Genomic DNA, 17001 nt, shown 5'->3' on the forward strand with positions numbered 1-17001 from the left:
CTACAAAGAAAGGTAAGAAAGATAAGAAAGCATTCTAGCATGGAATTCTCCTTTAAAGTACGAAAAGTAGAAGTTCTAGAAGAATGTCCCGAATGTCCCGCAAAACATACCGCATTGTGAGCTTGTAGATCGGCTATTTTCAAATGACCGAAATGTGAAGTGGGTAATGTAGGCTATATATGTTATGTAATAATAATTTAATAATAATAAGAATCTACAAAGTAACTAGTAACTAACGTTTTCAAATAAATGTAGTAAAAGTACAATATTTGGATCCGAGATTGTATATAGTGGAGTAGAAGTAAAATAATTGGAAATTGGAAATACTCAAGTGAGGTAGAAATACCTCAAAATTGTACTTCAACGTAAAGTACTTAAGTAAATGTATACTGTACTTAATAATCAATGTTACGTATCTGTGGTTTTTGTATATTAGGTGTGGCGTCAACTTAAAGCTGACGGGAAACGACCGGCGGAGACGAGTTCAGACGCTGAACGACGGCGACATCCGTGCGTTGTCCAGATGTCTGGAAAGTGACACGCGTGTGACAGGTACCGTTAAGAGTTAAAATGACACGTATGTGACAGGTACCGTTAGAGTTAAAATGACACGTATGTGACAGGTACCGTTAGAGTTAAAATGACACGTATGTGACAGGTACCGTTAAGAGTTAAAATGACACGTATGTGACAGGTACCGTTAGAGTTAAAATGACACGTATGTGACAGGTACCGTTAGAGTTAAAATGACACGTATGTGACAGGTACCGTTAGAGTTAAAATGACACGTATGTGACAGGTACCGTTAGAGTTAAAATGACACGTATGTGACAGGTACCGTTAGAGTTTAAATGACACGTATGTGACAGGTACCGTTAGAGTTAAAATGACACGTATGTGACAGGTACCGTTAGAGTTAAAATGACACGTATGTGACAGGTACCGTTTAGAGTTAAAATGACATGTATGTGACAGGTACCGTTAAGAGTTAGGAGTTAAATGACACGTATGTGACAGGTACCGTTAGAGTTAAAATGACATGTATGTGACAGGTACCGTTAGAGTTAAAATGACACGTATGTGACAGGTACCGTTAGAGTTAAAATGACACGTATGTGACAGGTACCGTTAGAGTTAAAATGACACGTATGTGACAGGTACCGTTAGAGTTAAAATGACATGTATGTGACAGGTACCGTTAGAGTTAAAATGACATGTATGTGACAGGTACCGTTAAGAGTTAAAATGACACGTATGTGACAGGTACCGTTAGAGTTAAAATGACATGTATGTGACAGGTACCGTTAGAGTTAAAATGACATGTATGTGACAGGTACCGTTAAGAGTTAAAATGACATGTATGTGACAGGTACCGTTAGAGTTAAAATGACATGTATGTGACAGGTACCGTTAGAGTTAAAATGACATGTATGTGACAGGTACCGTTAGAGTTAAAATGACATGTATGTGACAGGTACCGTTAAGAGTTAAAATGACATGTATGTGACAGGTACCGTTAGAGTTAAAATGACATGTATGTGACAGGTACCGTTAGAGTTAAAATGACACGTATGTGACAGGTACCGTTAGAGTTAAAATTACACGTATGTGACAGGTACCGTTAGAGTTTAAATGACACGTATGTGACAGGTACCGTTAGAGTTAAAATGACACGTATGTGACAGGTACCGTTAGAGTTAAAATGACATGTATGTGACAGGTACCGTTAGAGTTAAAATGACACGTATGTGACAGGTACCGTTAAGAGTTAAAATGACACGTATGTGACAGGTACCGTTAGAGTTAAAATGACACGTATGTGACAGGTACCGTTAGAGTTAAAATGACATGTATGTGACAGGTACCGTTAGAGTTAAAATGACATGTATGTGACAGGTACCGTTAGAGTTAAAATGACACGTATGTGACAGGTACCGTTAAGAGTTAAAATGACACGTATGTGACAGGTACCGTTAAGAGTTAAAATGACACGTATGTGACAGGTACCGTTAAGAGTTAAAATGACACGTATGTGACAGGTACCGTTAAGAGTTAAAATGACACGTATGTGACAGGTACCGTTAAGAGTTAAATTACATGTATGTGACAGGTACCGTTAGAGTTAAAATGACACGTATGTGACAGGTACCGTTAGAGTTAAAATGACATGTATGTGACAGGTACCGTTAAGAGTTAAAATGACACGTATGTGACAGGTACCGTTAAGAGTTAAAATGACACGTATGTGACAGGTACCGTTAAGAGTTAAAATGACACGTATGTGACAGGTACCGTTAAGAGTTAAATTACATGTATGTGACAGGTACCGTTAGAGTTAAATGACACGTATGTGACAGGTACCGTTAGAGTTAAAATGACACGTATGTGACAGGTACCGTTAGAGTTAAAATGACATGTATGTGACAGGTACCGTTAGAGTTAAAATGACATGTATGTGACAGGTACCGTTAGAGTTAAAATGACACGTATGTGACAGGTACCGTTAAGAGTTAAAATGACACGTATGTGACAGGTACCGTTAGAGTTAAAATGACACGTATGTGACAGGTACCGTTAAGAGTTAAAATGACACGTATGTGACAGGTACCGTTAAGAGTTAAAATGACACGTATGTGACAGGTACCGTTAGAGTTAAATTACATGTATGTGACAGGTACCGTTAGAGTTAAAATGACACGTATGTGACAGGTACCGTTAAGAGTTAAAATGACACGTATGTGACAGGTACCGTTAGAGTTAAAATGACACGTATGTGACAGGTACCGTTAGAGTTAAAATGACACGTATGTGACAGGTACCGTTAGAGTTAAAATGACACGTATGTGACAGGTACCGTTAGAGTTAAAATGACACGTATGTGACAGGTACCGTTAGAGTTTAAATGACACGTATGTGACAGGTACCGTTAGAGTTAAAATGACACGTATGTGACAGGTACCGTTAGAGTTAAAATGACACGTATGTGACAGGTACCGTTTAGAGTTAAAATGACATGTATGTGACAGGTACCGTTAAGAGTTAGGAGTTAAATGACACGTATGTGACAGGTACCGTTAGAGTTAAAATGACATGTATGTGACAGGTACCGTTAGAGTTAAAATGACACGTATGTGACAGGTACCGTTAGAGTTAAAATGACACGTATGTGACAGGTACCGTTAGAGTTAAAATGACACGTATGTGACAGGTACCGTTAGAGTTAAAATGACATGTATGTGACAGGTACCGTTAGAGTTAAAATGACATGTATGTGACAGGTACCGTTAAGAGTTAAAATGACACGTATGTGACAGGTACCGTTAGAGTTAAAATGACATGTATGTGACAGGTACCGTTAGAGTTAAAATGACACGTATGTGACAGGTACCGTTAGAGTTAAAATGACATGTATGTGACAGGTACCGTTAGAGTTAAAATGACATGTATGTGACAGGTACCGTTAGAGTTAAAATGACATGTATGTGACAGGTACCGTTAGAGTTAAAATGACATGTATGTGACAGGTACCGTTAAGAGTTAAAATGACATGTATGTGACAGGTACCGTTAGAGTTAAAATGACATGTATGTGACAGGTACCGTTAGAGTTAAAATGACATGTATGTGACAGGTACCGTTAGAGTTAAAATGACATGTATGTGACAGGTACCGTTAAGAGTTAAAATGACATGTATGTGACAGGTACCGTTAGAGTTAAAATGACATGTATGTGACAGGTACCGTTAGAGTTAAAATGACACGTATGTGACAGGTACCGTTAGAGTTAAAATTACACGTATGTGACAGGTACCGTTAGAGTTTAAATGACACGTATGTGACAGGTACCGTTAGAGTTAAAATGACACGTATGTGACAGGTACCGTTAGAGTTAAAATGACATGTATGTGACAGGTACCGTTAGAGTTAAAATGACACGTATGTGACAGGTACCGTTAAGAGTTAAAATGACACGTATGTGACAGGTACCGTTAGAGTTAAAATGACACGTATGTGACAGGTACCGTTAGAGTTAAAATGACATGTATGTGACAGGTACCGTTAGAGTTAAAATGACATGTATGTGACAGGTACCGTTAGAGTTAAAATGACACGTATGTGACAGGTACCGTTAAGAGTTAAAATGACACGTATGTGACAGGTACCGTTAAGAGTTAAAATGACACGTATGTGACAGGTACCGTTAAGAGTTAAAATGACACGTATGTGACAGGTACCGTTAAGAGTTAAAATGACACGTATGTGACAGGTACCGTTAAGAGTTAAATTACATGTATGTGACAGGTACCGTTAGAGTTAAAATGACACGTATGTGACAGGTACCGTTAGAGTTAAAATGACATGTATGTGACAGGTACCGTTAAGAGTTAAAATGACACGTATGTGACAGGTACCGTTAAGAGTTAAAATGACACGTATGTGACAGGTACCGTTAAGAGTTAAAATGACACGTATGTGACAGGTACCGTTAAGAGTTAAATTACATGTATGTGACAGGTACCGTTAGAGTTAAATGACACGTATGTGACAGGTACCGTTAGAGTTAAAATGACACGTATGTGACAGGTACCGTTAGAGTTAAAATGACATGTATGTGACAGGTACCGTTAGAGTTAAAATGACATGTATGTGACAGGTACCGTTAGAGTTAAAATGACACGTATGTGACAGGTACCGTTAAGAGTTAAAATGACACGTATGTGACAGGTACCGTTAGAGTTAAAATGACACGTATGTGACAGGTACCGTTAAGAGTTAAAATGACACGTATGTGACAGGTACCGTTAAGAGTTAAAATGACACGTATGTGACAGGTACCGTTAGAGTTAAATTACATGTATGTGACAGGTACCGTTAGAGTTAAAATGACACGTATGTGACAGGTACCGTTAGAGTTAAAATGACACGTATGTGACAGGTACCGTTAGAGTTAAAATGACACGTATGTGACAGGTACCGTTAGAGTTAAATGACATGTATGTGACAGGTACCGTTAGAGTTAAAATGACACGTATGTGACAGGTACCGTTAGAGTTAAATGACATGTATGTGACAGGTACCGTTAAGAGTTAAATGACACGTATGTGACAGGTACCGTTAGAGTTAAATGACATGTATGTGACAGGTACCGTTAGAGTTAAAATGACATGTATGTGACAGGTACCGTTAGAGTTAAAATGACATGTATGTGACAGGTACCGTTAGAGTTAAAATGACACGTATGTGACGGGTACCGTTAAGAGTTAGGAGTTAAATGACACGTATGTGACAGGTACCGTTAGAGTTAAAATGACACGTATGTGACAGGTACCGTTAGAGTTAAAATGACATGTATGTGACAGGTACCGTTAAGAGTTAAAATGACACGTATGTGACAGGTACCGTTAAGAGTTAAAATGACACGTATGTGACAGGTACCGTTAGAGTTAAAATGACACGTATGTGACAGGTACCGTTAGAGTTAAAATGACATGTATGTGACAGGTACCGTTAGAGTTAAAATGACATGTATGTGACAGGTACCGTTAGAGTTAAAATGACACGTATGTGACAGGTACCGTTAAGAGTTAAAATGACACGTATGTGACAGGTACCGTTAAGAGTTAAAATGACACGTATGTGACAGGTACCGTTAAGAGTTAAAATGACACGTATGTGACAGGTACCGTTAAGAGTTAAAATGACACGTATGTGACAGGTACCGTTAAGAGTTAAATTACATGTATGTGACAGGTACCGTTAGAGTTAAAATGACACGTATGTGACAGGTACCGTTAGAGTTAAAATGACATGTATGTGACAGGTACCGTTAAGAGTTAAAATGACACGTATGTGACAGGTACCGTTAAGAGTTAAAATGACACGTATGTGACAGGTACCGTTAAGAGTTAAAATGACACGTATGTGACAGGTACCGTTAAGAGTTAAATTACATGTATGTGACAGGTAACGTTAGAGTTAAATGACACGTATGTGACAGGTACCGTTAGAGTTAAAATGACACGTATGTGACAGGTACCGTTAGAGTTAAAATGACATGTATGTGACAGGTACCGTTAGAGTTAAAATGACATGTATGTGACAGGTACCGTTAGAGTTAAAATGACACGTATGTGACAGGTACCGTTAAGAGTTAAAATGACACGTATGTGACAGGTACCGTTAGAGTTAAAATGACACGTATGTGACAGGTACCGTTAAGAGTTAAAATGACACGTATGTGACAGGTACCGTTAAGAGTTAAAATGACACGTATGTGACAGGTACCGTTAGAGTTAAATTACATGTATGTGACAGGTACCGTTAGAGTTAAAATGACACGTATGTGACAGGTACCGTTAGAGTTAAAATGACACGTATGTGACAGGTACCGTTAGAGTTAAAATGACACGTATGTGACAGGTACCGTTAGAGTTAAATGACATGTATGTGACAGGTACCGTTAGAGTTAAAATGACACGTATGTGACAGGTACCGTTAGAGTTAAATGACATGTATGTGACAGGTACCGTTAAGAGTTAAATGACACGTATGTGACAGGTACCGTTAGAGTTAAATGACATGTATGTGACAGGTACCGTTAGAGTTAAAATGACATGTATGTGACAGGTACCGTTAGAGTTAAAATGACATGTATGTGACAGGTACCGTTAGAGTTAAAATGACATGTATGTGACAGGTACCGTTAGAGTTAAAATGACATGTATGTGACAGGTACCGTTAGAGTTAAAATGACATGTATGTGACAGGTACCGTTAGAGTTAAAATGACATGTATGTGACAGGTACCGTTAGAGTTAAAATGACATGTATGTGACAGGTACCGTTAGAGTTAAATTACATGTATGTGACAGGTACCGTTAGAGTTAAAATGACATGTATGTGACAGGTACCGTTAGAGTTAAAATGACATGTATGTGACAGGTACCGTTAGAGTTAAAATGACATGTATGTGACAGGTACCGTTAGAGTTAAATTACATGTATGTGACAGGTACCGTTAAGAGTTAAAATGACATGTATGTGACAGGTACCGTTAAGAGTTAAAATGACATGTATGTGACAGGTACCGTTAGAGTTAAAATGACACGTATGTGACAGGTACCGTTAGAGTTAAAATGACATGTATGTGACAGGTACCGTTAAGAGTTAAAATGACATGTATGTGACAGGTACCGTTAGAGTTAAAATGACACGTATGTGACAGGTACCGTTAAGAGTTAAAATGACATGTATGTGACAGGTACCGTTAGAGTTAAAATGACATGTATGTGACAGGTACCGTTAGAGTTAAAATGACACGTATGTGACGGGTACCGTTAAGAGTTAGGAGTTAAATGACACGTATGTGACAGGTACCGTTAGAGTTAAAATGACACGTATGTGACAGGTACCGTTAGAGTTAAAATGACATGTATGTGACAGGTACCGTTAAGAGTTAAAATGACACGTATGTGACAGGTACCGTTAGAGTTAAAATGACACGTATGTGACAGGTACCGTTAGAGTTAAAATGACATGTATGTGACAGGTACCGTTAAGAGTTAAAATGACACGTATGTGACAGGTACCGTTAGAGTTAAAATGACACGTATGTGACAGGTACCGTTAGAGTTAAATGACACGTATGTGACAGGTACCGTTAGAGTTAAAATGACACGTATGTGACAGGTACCGTTAGAGTTAAAATTACATGTATGTGACAGGTACCGTTAGAGTTAAAAGACATGTATGTGACAGGTACCGTTAGAGTTAAATGACACGTATGTGACAGGTACCGTTAGAGTTAAAATGACATGTATGTGACAGGTACCGTTAGAGTTAAATGACACGTATGTGACAGGTACCGTTAGAGTTAAAATGACATGTATGTGACAGGTACCGTTAAGAGTTAAAATGACACGTATGTGACAGGTACCGTTAGAGTTAAAATGACATGTATGTGACAGGTACCGTTAGAGTTAAAATGACATGTATATGACAGGTACCGTTAGAGTTAAAATGACACGTATGTGACAGGTACCGTTAGAGTTAAAATGACATGTATATGACAGGTACCGTTAGAGTTAAAATGACACGTATGTGACAGGTACCGTTAGAGTTAAAATGACATGTATATGACAGGTACCGTTAGAGTTAAAATGACATGTATGTGACAGGTACCGTTAGAGTTAAAATGACATGTATGTGACAGGTACCGTTAGAGTTAAAATGACACGTATGTGACAGGTACCGTTAGAGTTAAAATGACACGTATGTGACAGGTACCGTTAAGAGTTAAAATGACATGTATGTGACAGGTACCGTTAGAGTTAAAATGACATGTATGTGACAGGTACCGTTAGAGTTAAAATGACATGTATGTGACAGGTACCGTTAGAGTTAAAATGACATGTATGTGACAGGTACCGTTAGAGTTAAAATGACACGTATGTGACAGGTACCGTTAAGAGTTAAAATGACATGTATGTGACAGGTACCGTTAGAGTTAAAATGACACGTATGTGACAGGTACCGTTAAGAGTTAAAATGACACGTATGTGACAGGTACCGTTAGAGTTAAAATGACACGTATGTGACAGGTACCGTTAGAGTTAAAATGACATGTATGTGACAGGTACCGTTAGAGTTAAAATGACACGTATGTGACAGGTACCGTTAGAGTTAAAATGACATGTATGTGACAGGTACCGTTAGAGTTAAAATGACATGTATGTGACAGGTACCGTTAGAGTTAAAATGACACGTATGTGACAGGTACCGTTAGAGTTAAAATGACACGTATGTGACAGGTACCGTTAGAGTTAAAATGACAAGTGTCTGACAGTGTTGTTTTCGTCGATTAAAACTAAGACGAAAAATGTTCGTCGACTACCTATTTTCACTGACAAAAACAAATGGAAACGAAATGAAAACTAAGCTACGATGACTATAACTAAGACTAAATATACTGACAATTTCGTAGACAAAACTATGACTAAAATGTTAGGAAGGGACTAGTGGACAAGAGATCCAGTATGAGTCATTTTACACTTGGTTGCATGCTGAAAATAGCTCATCTACAAGCTCACAATGCGACGCGTTGTGAGCTTGTAGATGAGCTATTTTCAGCAAGTGTAAAAACACTCATTACGACGGCATCAAGGCCCGCCAAAATACATTTTAGTCGACTAAATCAACTGTAGATTTAGTCGACTAAAATCTTATGACATTTAGTCGACTAAAACTAGACTGACACTAAGACATTCCAGGTGACTAAAATGTGACTAAAACTAAATGAAGTTTCAGTCCCAAAGACTATGACTAAAACTAAAATAGAAATCTGCTGCCAAAAACAACACTGCAGGTAACGTTGGAGTTAAAATGACACGTGTGTGACAGGTACCGTTAAGAGTTAGGAGTTAACCCATTCTGACCTGAGATCAGATTCATACGAGGTTTCCACTGGACACACACTGGTCTGATCAACCCATTCTGACCTGAGATCAGATTTAAAAAAAATGTCAGTCGTTCTTCGATTTTTCAAAAATAGCAGACCTACAAGCTCGTAGCGCGCCACTCGGTGGCGCACTACCACTTGTGTTTGATTGCCCCCCCCCCCCTCCCCCCCATCACCACAACTGTTTGGTCCAAAACCCATGTGACTTCCATTGGAAAAGCATTGAGGCGGCCATGAAACACGGACAGCACAGAGGCATGCTGGTCTGATATGTGTGTACGAGGCCTTAGAGTTATATATAGGACATTCATATGACTCATCCTCACAAACACACCAAGCTGGCCATAGGGGGCGCTATAGCTCCCCTCAAAGAGCCAGAATGCAAAATGCTCGTCATTCAGCCTCACTTTGAGTTGCTCAGTGGACTGTCTCTCTCACACAGCGATATGGAGAAAAATATCACACCCGCGTGACGTGAGCGGCACTGTTATCACCATACATCACATTCCGTGCTCAGCCAGTCAGCTTGAGCACATTCCGTGCGCACACACACACACGCACACACACACACACACACACACACACACACACACACACACACACACACACACACACACACACACACACACACACAAAATACAACACAGCCCAGTGTTAGGGAACGCTGTAGCGTGTGGAAGACCCAAAGATCCATAGATCCATAGACCCATAGACCCCAAGGTAGCCGCATTGAAGTAATAAATATAGCAATAGAGTTCAAAGGGTGCCGATGAAGAACAGCTGCACTAATTGGCGTCGTTAAGGCGTGCATGGCAACCGTTTGTGTCTCGTGTGATTTCACACCAGAAGATATAAGATGATGCACCGTGTTGAAAATGACTGTAGACGTCGAGAGAGAGAAGAGAGACAGACAGAGTGATGTTGTCTTGGACCGTTTCCAAAGCAGGAGGACCAAAGCGATTCGGGCATGCTGCTGTAGCAGTGAGGAATAAACTGTATTCCTTTGGAGGCTGCTGTGATGGAAAGGCCTTCAACAACATGGGACAGATGGATGTCCATGTCTTCAACACAGTGTCTTTATGCTGGAAGAAGTTACCTCCAGTGGAACCAGGAAGAGGAGACGGTCACCTTGAGGTTCCATCCAGGCGCCAGGGCCACACAGCTGTGTTGGTTGAAGATACAGTCTACATCTGGGGAGGTGTTCCTTACTGCAATGTGCTTTATGCATTTGATGTTGACTCCCACAGATGGTTCCAACCCAGGGTTTCTGGGACTGTTCCAGAGGAGAGGTGCTTCCACTCAGCCTGTGTGTTGGAGAAGGTCATGTTTATCCATGGAGGACACACCAAGCTGACTGGATACACTAATGACATGTGCATGTTGGACACCAGCACAATGGTCTAGACGTTAATTAACACCAGAGGAACTCCACCTCCTGATTCACAAGTTCACTCTGCCACAATCATCAGGAAAAAGATGTTTGTATTCGGGGGCTGGAGGGGGGGTCAGTACTACAACACCATCAGAGTGTTTGACACAGAGACAAACGCCTGGCTGGACACACCTTCTGCACAACTTCTACCAGAAGGACGCTGTGCTCATTCAGCATTTACCTACAATGGAGAGCTGTACATATTTGGAGGCTGCAAAGGTAACCAGAACTTCAATGATGTGTGGAAGTTCAGTCCAGAGACCTTCTCCTGGAAGAAGGTTGAGCCCAAGGGGAAAGGACCATGTCCAATGCATGGTATGTGCTGTTGCATTGTCGGAGATCGTATCATCCTCTTTGGAGGAAGGAAAGGAGATCAGACTATCTCTGATGAGCTGTTCATCTTAGACTTGAGTCCTTCTCTTAAGTCGTTATGTAAGCTAGAAGTTATTCAGTACGCTCTGGACCAATCAGAACTCCCACACGACATCAGTTGGGAACTGGCAGCCATGGCAACCAACGACAACAGACGACAACAACAACCAAGACCACATTCCAGATGAAGGAACAGCAGAAAGATCAAGAAATGATGGATCAACATCTCATCCCACCTGATGGTGAGCCACCTTTCAGCATCACTTAAAGACTATCTGGTACACAGCAAGCTAAAATGATTCAACACACCAGCACGCCATAGACCAGAATACTTCAAACCCAAACAAATAGTTAAAAATAGAACTACAAAATGCATGTTGGAGATTAAACAACAGCCAGCACCAGCAACTGTGTTTATCTAATCACATGTGAAAAATGTGGCTTACAATATGTCGGAGAAACAGGTAAAACAATAGCTGCAAGGCTGAGACAACACAGATACAATATTAACAATGCAAAAAAGACAACTACAAGGATTGTTCAACATTACATGACTCACGGCATTGAAGCTCTAAAAGTATCTGGACTTCAATACAATCCCAACTGGACAGTATAGGACAAAGACGTTTTAATGAAAAACAGTGGATCAAGAACCTCAACACGGATTTTCCTGGAGGTTTAAACATGCCAAAATATTAGACAAGTTGTTTTGATTTTGTACCAAAACTCCACAGCCATATACATGCTAAACACAGCCAACAATCAACGGAAATCAGACTTTGAATATAGGGGACAAATTAGCACATTCCACACCAAGCCAACCTGGGACACGAAGCAAGAGGTGTCACTGACACCGGGCCCAGGACACAAAAGAGAAACTCATTACAGGACACCTTGAAATATAAACGTTAATTGTTAAATGGAAACAGTAAAAACTCAAATAACAAAAAAATATCTAGTTTTAAAGAATAGACCAAATACGTAAACCTAAATCCCAACCAGGGGGGGGCAGTTGGGCCCAAAAAAACCCATAGCCCCATAGAAGTCCATGTATTTGGGCCCAACTTCACCTAGACTGTAGTCTAATTTCTAATGTCATAATATTCTTTTTGGAAAATTATGGTCCCATTTATTAAAAAAATGACCATAAAGTCGCGCATGTTCTGAGGGGCGTGGCTACCGTTACAGTCTATGAACGGGATCCCCCACCCACTCGAGTCAAAATAAAAACCAACGAAGAAGAAGGGGGGAAGTCCCGCCTCGTTGTCTGGGCCAGCCAATGGCTCAGCTGGGCCCAAACGGATCTAGAAAGATGGCGACTTACAATTCAAGGACTGACAGGCTTCATTTTACGTTCATGTTAGACCCGGGGAACGCTTTGTCCCAACGCTAAACCTAAACCTCACAGGAAGCCACGAGCTAGTCATAAAACCTGCCACTGGCTAATTGAGGAGCCATGGGGTGAATTAACCCTAAACAAAGCCCAATAAGGCTAAATAAACAAATCCTAAAACAATATGGTAAACTTAAACTCAGGGATGAACTGGAGAAAATCTAAGAGTGGTTAGATCAGGCTTCCTTCAGATACATGGCGAATGCACTCATTCCTTGCAAGTACAATGCACTGAAGTCCCCTCAGTCAACCCCGCCACTCTTGGCCCTCTCTCGCTCACTCACTGCCTTGCTCTCTCCCACAATGTTAATGTTAAGTTAGTAAAGTTACACCTATTTTATGTAAATAACATGGTAAAATGTGCGGCATTGGGAGGTAAAGGGGAGACACTTTAATTGTGAAGGGACGACAGGATGAGGAAAGGTGTTGTTGCTAATTGTCGAGAGTAATGGCTGCGTGTGATATTGAACAGTCAAACTATTCGTATCAATATACGGCTGTATCAACAAAATAATGATGTCATAGGTATATGAGGGCCTCATATTTGGTCTTGAAACGGGCCTCCAGATTCCTAAGGCCACCCCTGCCTCCTACAGTCATAGTGTCTAGATCACCGTTTCCCAAACAGTGGGTCGCGACTCGTGACCCATTTGTGGGTCAAGTAACAATTCTTAAAGGACCACTTCACCACTTTTCAACCTATCTTCATATAATAGGTCCTCACTAATAATCATGATAAAATGGCACGATTCTTTTCGACTCAGTCTGTGTCTCATAGGACGGCTGTGGGCAGTTTAGAAACCGTCTTCCAGTGACATCATCATTAGGCAGATCTTTTTTTAAACAAGATTTTTTTTACAAAAACGATTTTCATTATCGTGAGAACGATGGCTTCCATTTTCACATTGCAACTTTCCAGGACTAGAAAGCCTGCAGTTTCTATTAGCTTGTATTCCCCATCGATGATGTCACTGCATGGAAGACGGTTTCTGAACTGCCCACAGCCCTCCTATGAGACACAGACTGAGTAGAAAAACATCGCACCATTTTCTCATGATTATTAGTGAGGACCTATTATATGAAGATAGGTTGAAAAATGGTGAATTGGTCCTTTAATGGACCCATTAAAGGACCAATTCACCATTCGACTCGAGTACAAATCCCATTTTCTTTTCCTACAAACAGAAAGTATTTCCGCATCATTTAAAAAAATATATTGTATACATTTTAAAACAAGAAAACACATAATTTATAATAATAATTAAGAAGTAGGCCTGGGCCGTGGCTCAGCGGTCCAGGCACCTTGGCTTTCTACAATTGCTACAAATGGCTAAAAAAAACATGTGTATTTTTGCGGCATTTTTGCAGCATAAACAATACTTTTATGGATCAAATTAAGTCTGATAATGATGTAATGTGCATGTTCAATTCACATCATCTATACTTTACATTAGGCCTACTTAAGACCCCTTTTTCAAAAGTTTTATTTTTTATACATTTTGGACGAAATAGCCATTTTTACACTGGCACTGCCAAGGGCCAACTGTAGTCTCTCACACACTGGCACTGCCAAGGGCCAACTGTAGTCTCTCACACACTGGCACTGCCAAGGACCAACTGTAGTCTCTCACACACACTGGCACTGCCAAGGACCAACTGTAGTCTCTCTCACACACTGGCACTGCCAAGGACCAACTGTAGTCTCTCTCACACACTGGCACTGCCAAGGACCAACTGTAGTCTCTCTCACACACTGGCACTGCCAAGGACCAACTGTTGTCTCTCTCACACACACTGGCACTGCCAAGGACCAACTGTAGTCTCTCACACACACTGGCACTGCCAAGGACCAACTGTAGTCTCTCACACACTGGCACTGCCAAGGACCAACTGTAGTCTCTCACACACTGGCACTGCCAAGGACCAACTGTAGTCTCTCACACACACTGGCACTGCCAAGGACCAACTGTAGTCTCTCACACACACTGGCACTGCCAAGGACCAACTGTAGTCTCTCACAAACACTGGCACTGCCAAGGACCAAATGTAGTCTCTCACTCACTGGCACTGCCAAGGACCAACTGTAGTCTATCTCACACACTGGCACTGCCAAGGACCAACTGTAGTCTCTCAGACACAATGGCACTGCCAAGGACCAAATGCAGTCTCTCACACACTGGCACTGCCAAGGACCAACTGTAGTCTCTCTCACACACTGGCACTGCCAAGGACCAACTGTAGTCTCTCACACACACTGGCACTGCCAAGGACCAACTGTAGTCTCTCACACACACTGGCACTGCCAAGGACCAACTGTAGTCTCTCAGACACACTGGCACTGCCAAGGACCAACTGTAGTCTCTCACACACACTGGCACTGCCAAGGACCAACTGTAGTCTCTCACACACACTGGCACTGCCAAGGACCAAATGTAGTCTCTCTCACACTGGCACTGCCAAGGACCAGCTGTAGTCTCTCACACACTGGCACTGCCAAGGACCAACTGTAGTCTCTCTCACACACTGGCACTGCCAAGGACCAACTGTAGTCTCTCACACACTGGCACTGCCAAGGACCAACTGTAGTCTCTCACACACACTGGCACTGCCAAGGACCAAATGTAGTCTCTCACACACTGGCACTGCCAAGGACCAACTGTAGTCTCTCTCACACACTGGCACTGCCAAGGACCAACTGTAGTCTCTCACACACACTGGCACTGCCAAGGACCAACTGTAGTCTCTCACAAACACTGGCACTGCCCAGGACCAAATGTAGTCTCTCACTCACTGGCACTGCCAAGGACCAAATGTAGTCTCTCTCACACACTGGCACTGCCAAGGACCAACTGTAGTCTCTCACACACACTGGCACTGCCAAGGACCAAATGTAGTCTCTCACACACACTGGCACTGCCAAGGACCAACTGCAGTCTCTCACACACACTGGCACTGCCAAGGACCAACTGTAGTCTCTCACTCACTGGCACTGCCAAGGACCAACTGTAGTCTCGCACACACACTGGCACTGCCAAGGACCAAATGTAGTCTCTCTCACACACTGGCACTGCCAAGGACCAAATGTAGTCTCTCACACACACTGGCACTGCCAAGGACCAACTGCAGTCTCTCACACACACTGGCACTGCCAAGGACCAAATGTAGTCTCTCACTCACTGGCACTGCCAAGGACCAACTGTAGTCTCTCACACACACTGGCACTGCCAAGGACCAAATGTAGTCTCTCTCACACACTGGCACTGCCAAGGACCAACTGTTGTCTCTCACTCACTGGCACTGCCAAGGACCAAATGTAGTCTCTCACACACTGGCACTGCCAAGGGCCAACTGTAGTCTCTCTCACACACTGGCACTGCCAAGGACCAAATGTAGTCTCTCACACACTGGCACTGCCAAGGACCAAATGTAGTCTCTCACTCACTGGCACTGCCAAGGACCAACTGTAGTCTCTCAGACACACTGGCACTGCCAAGGACCAACTGTAGTCTCTCACACACACTGGCACTGCCAAGGACCAACTGTAGTCTCTCACACACACTGGCACTGCCAAGGACCAACTGTAGTCTCTCACACACTGGCACTGCCAAGGACCAAATGTAGTCTCTCACACACACTGGCACTGCCAAGGACCAACTGTAGTCTCTCAGACACACTGGCACTGCCAAGGACCAACTGTAGTCTCTCACACACACTGGCACTGCCAAGGACCAACTGTAGTCTCTCACACACACTGGCACTGCCAAGGACCAACTGTAGTCTCTCAGACACACTGGCACTGCCAAGGACCAACTGTTGTCTCTCACACACACTGGCACTGCCAAGGACCAACTGTAGTCTCTCTCACACACTGGCACTGCCAAGGACCAACTGTAGTCTCTCACACACACTGGCACTGCCAAGGACCAACTGTAGTCTCTCTCACACACTGGCACTGCCAAGGACCAAATGTAGTCTCACACACACTGGCACTGCCAAGGACCAAATGTAGTCTCTCACACACACTGGCACTGCCAAGGACCAACTGTAGTCTCTCTCACACACTGGCACTGCCAAGGACCAACTGTAGTCTCTCTCACACACTGGCACTGCCAAGGACCAACTGTAGTCTCTCACACACTGGCACTGCCAAGGACCAACTGTTGTCTCTCACTCACTGGCACTGCCAAGGACCAAATGTAGTCTCTCACACACTGGCACTGCCAAGGGCCAACTGTAGTCTCTCTCACACACTGGCACTGCCAAGGACCAAATGTAGTCTCACACACACTGGCACTGCCAAGGACCAACTGTAGTCTCTCACACACTGGCACTGCCAAGGACCAACTGTAG

The 17001-nt window shown here is 42.3% G+C and overlaps 1 protein-coding gene across 1 annotated transcript in view; it reads left to right on the forward strand.

Annotated features, from left to right (window-relative positions):
• Positions 1-17001, forward strand: part of LOC310867496 (leucine-rich repeat-containing protein 34-like) — a gene marked incomplete at both ends in the record, with an annotated part of 34766 nt that overhangs the window by 4351 nt on the left and 13414 nt on the right. Inside the window, one exon of the mRNA XM_083777611.1 lies at positions 437-552. Within this exon, the coding sequence (XP_083633737.1) occupies positions 437-552 (116 nt within the window). The remainder of the gene's footprint in view (positions 1-436; positions 553-17001) is intronic.

This window comes from Protomyctophum parallelum (genome assembly GCF_964188405.1).
Source record: "Protomyctophum parallelum genome assembly, chromosome: 12".
Lineage (NCBI taxonomy): Eukaryota > Metazoa > Chordata > Actinopteri > Myctophiformes > Myctophidae > Protomyctophum > Protomyctophum parallelum.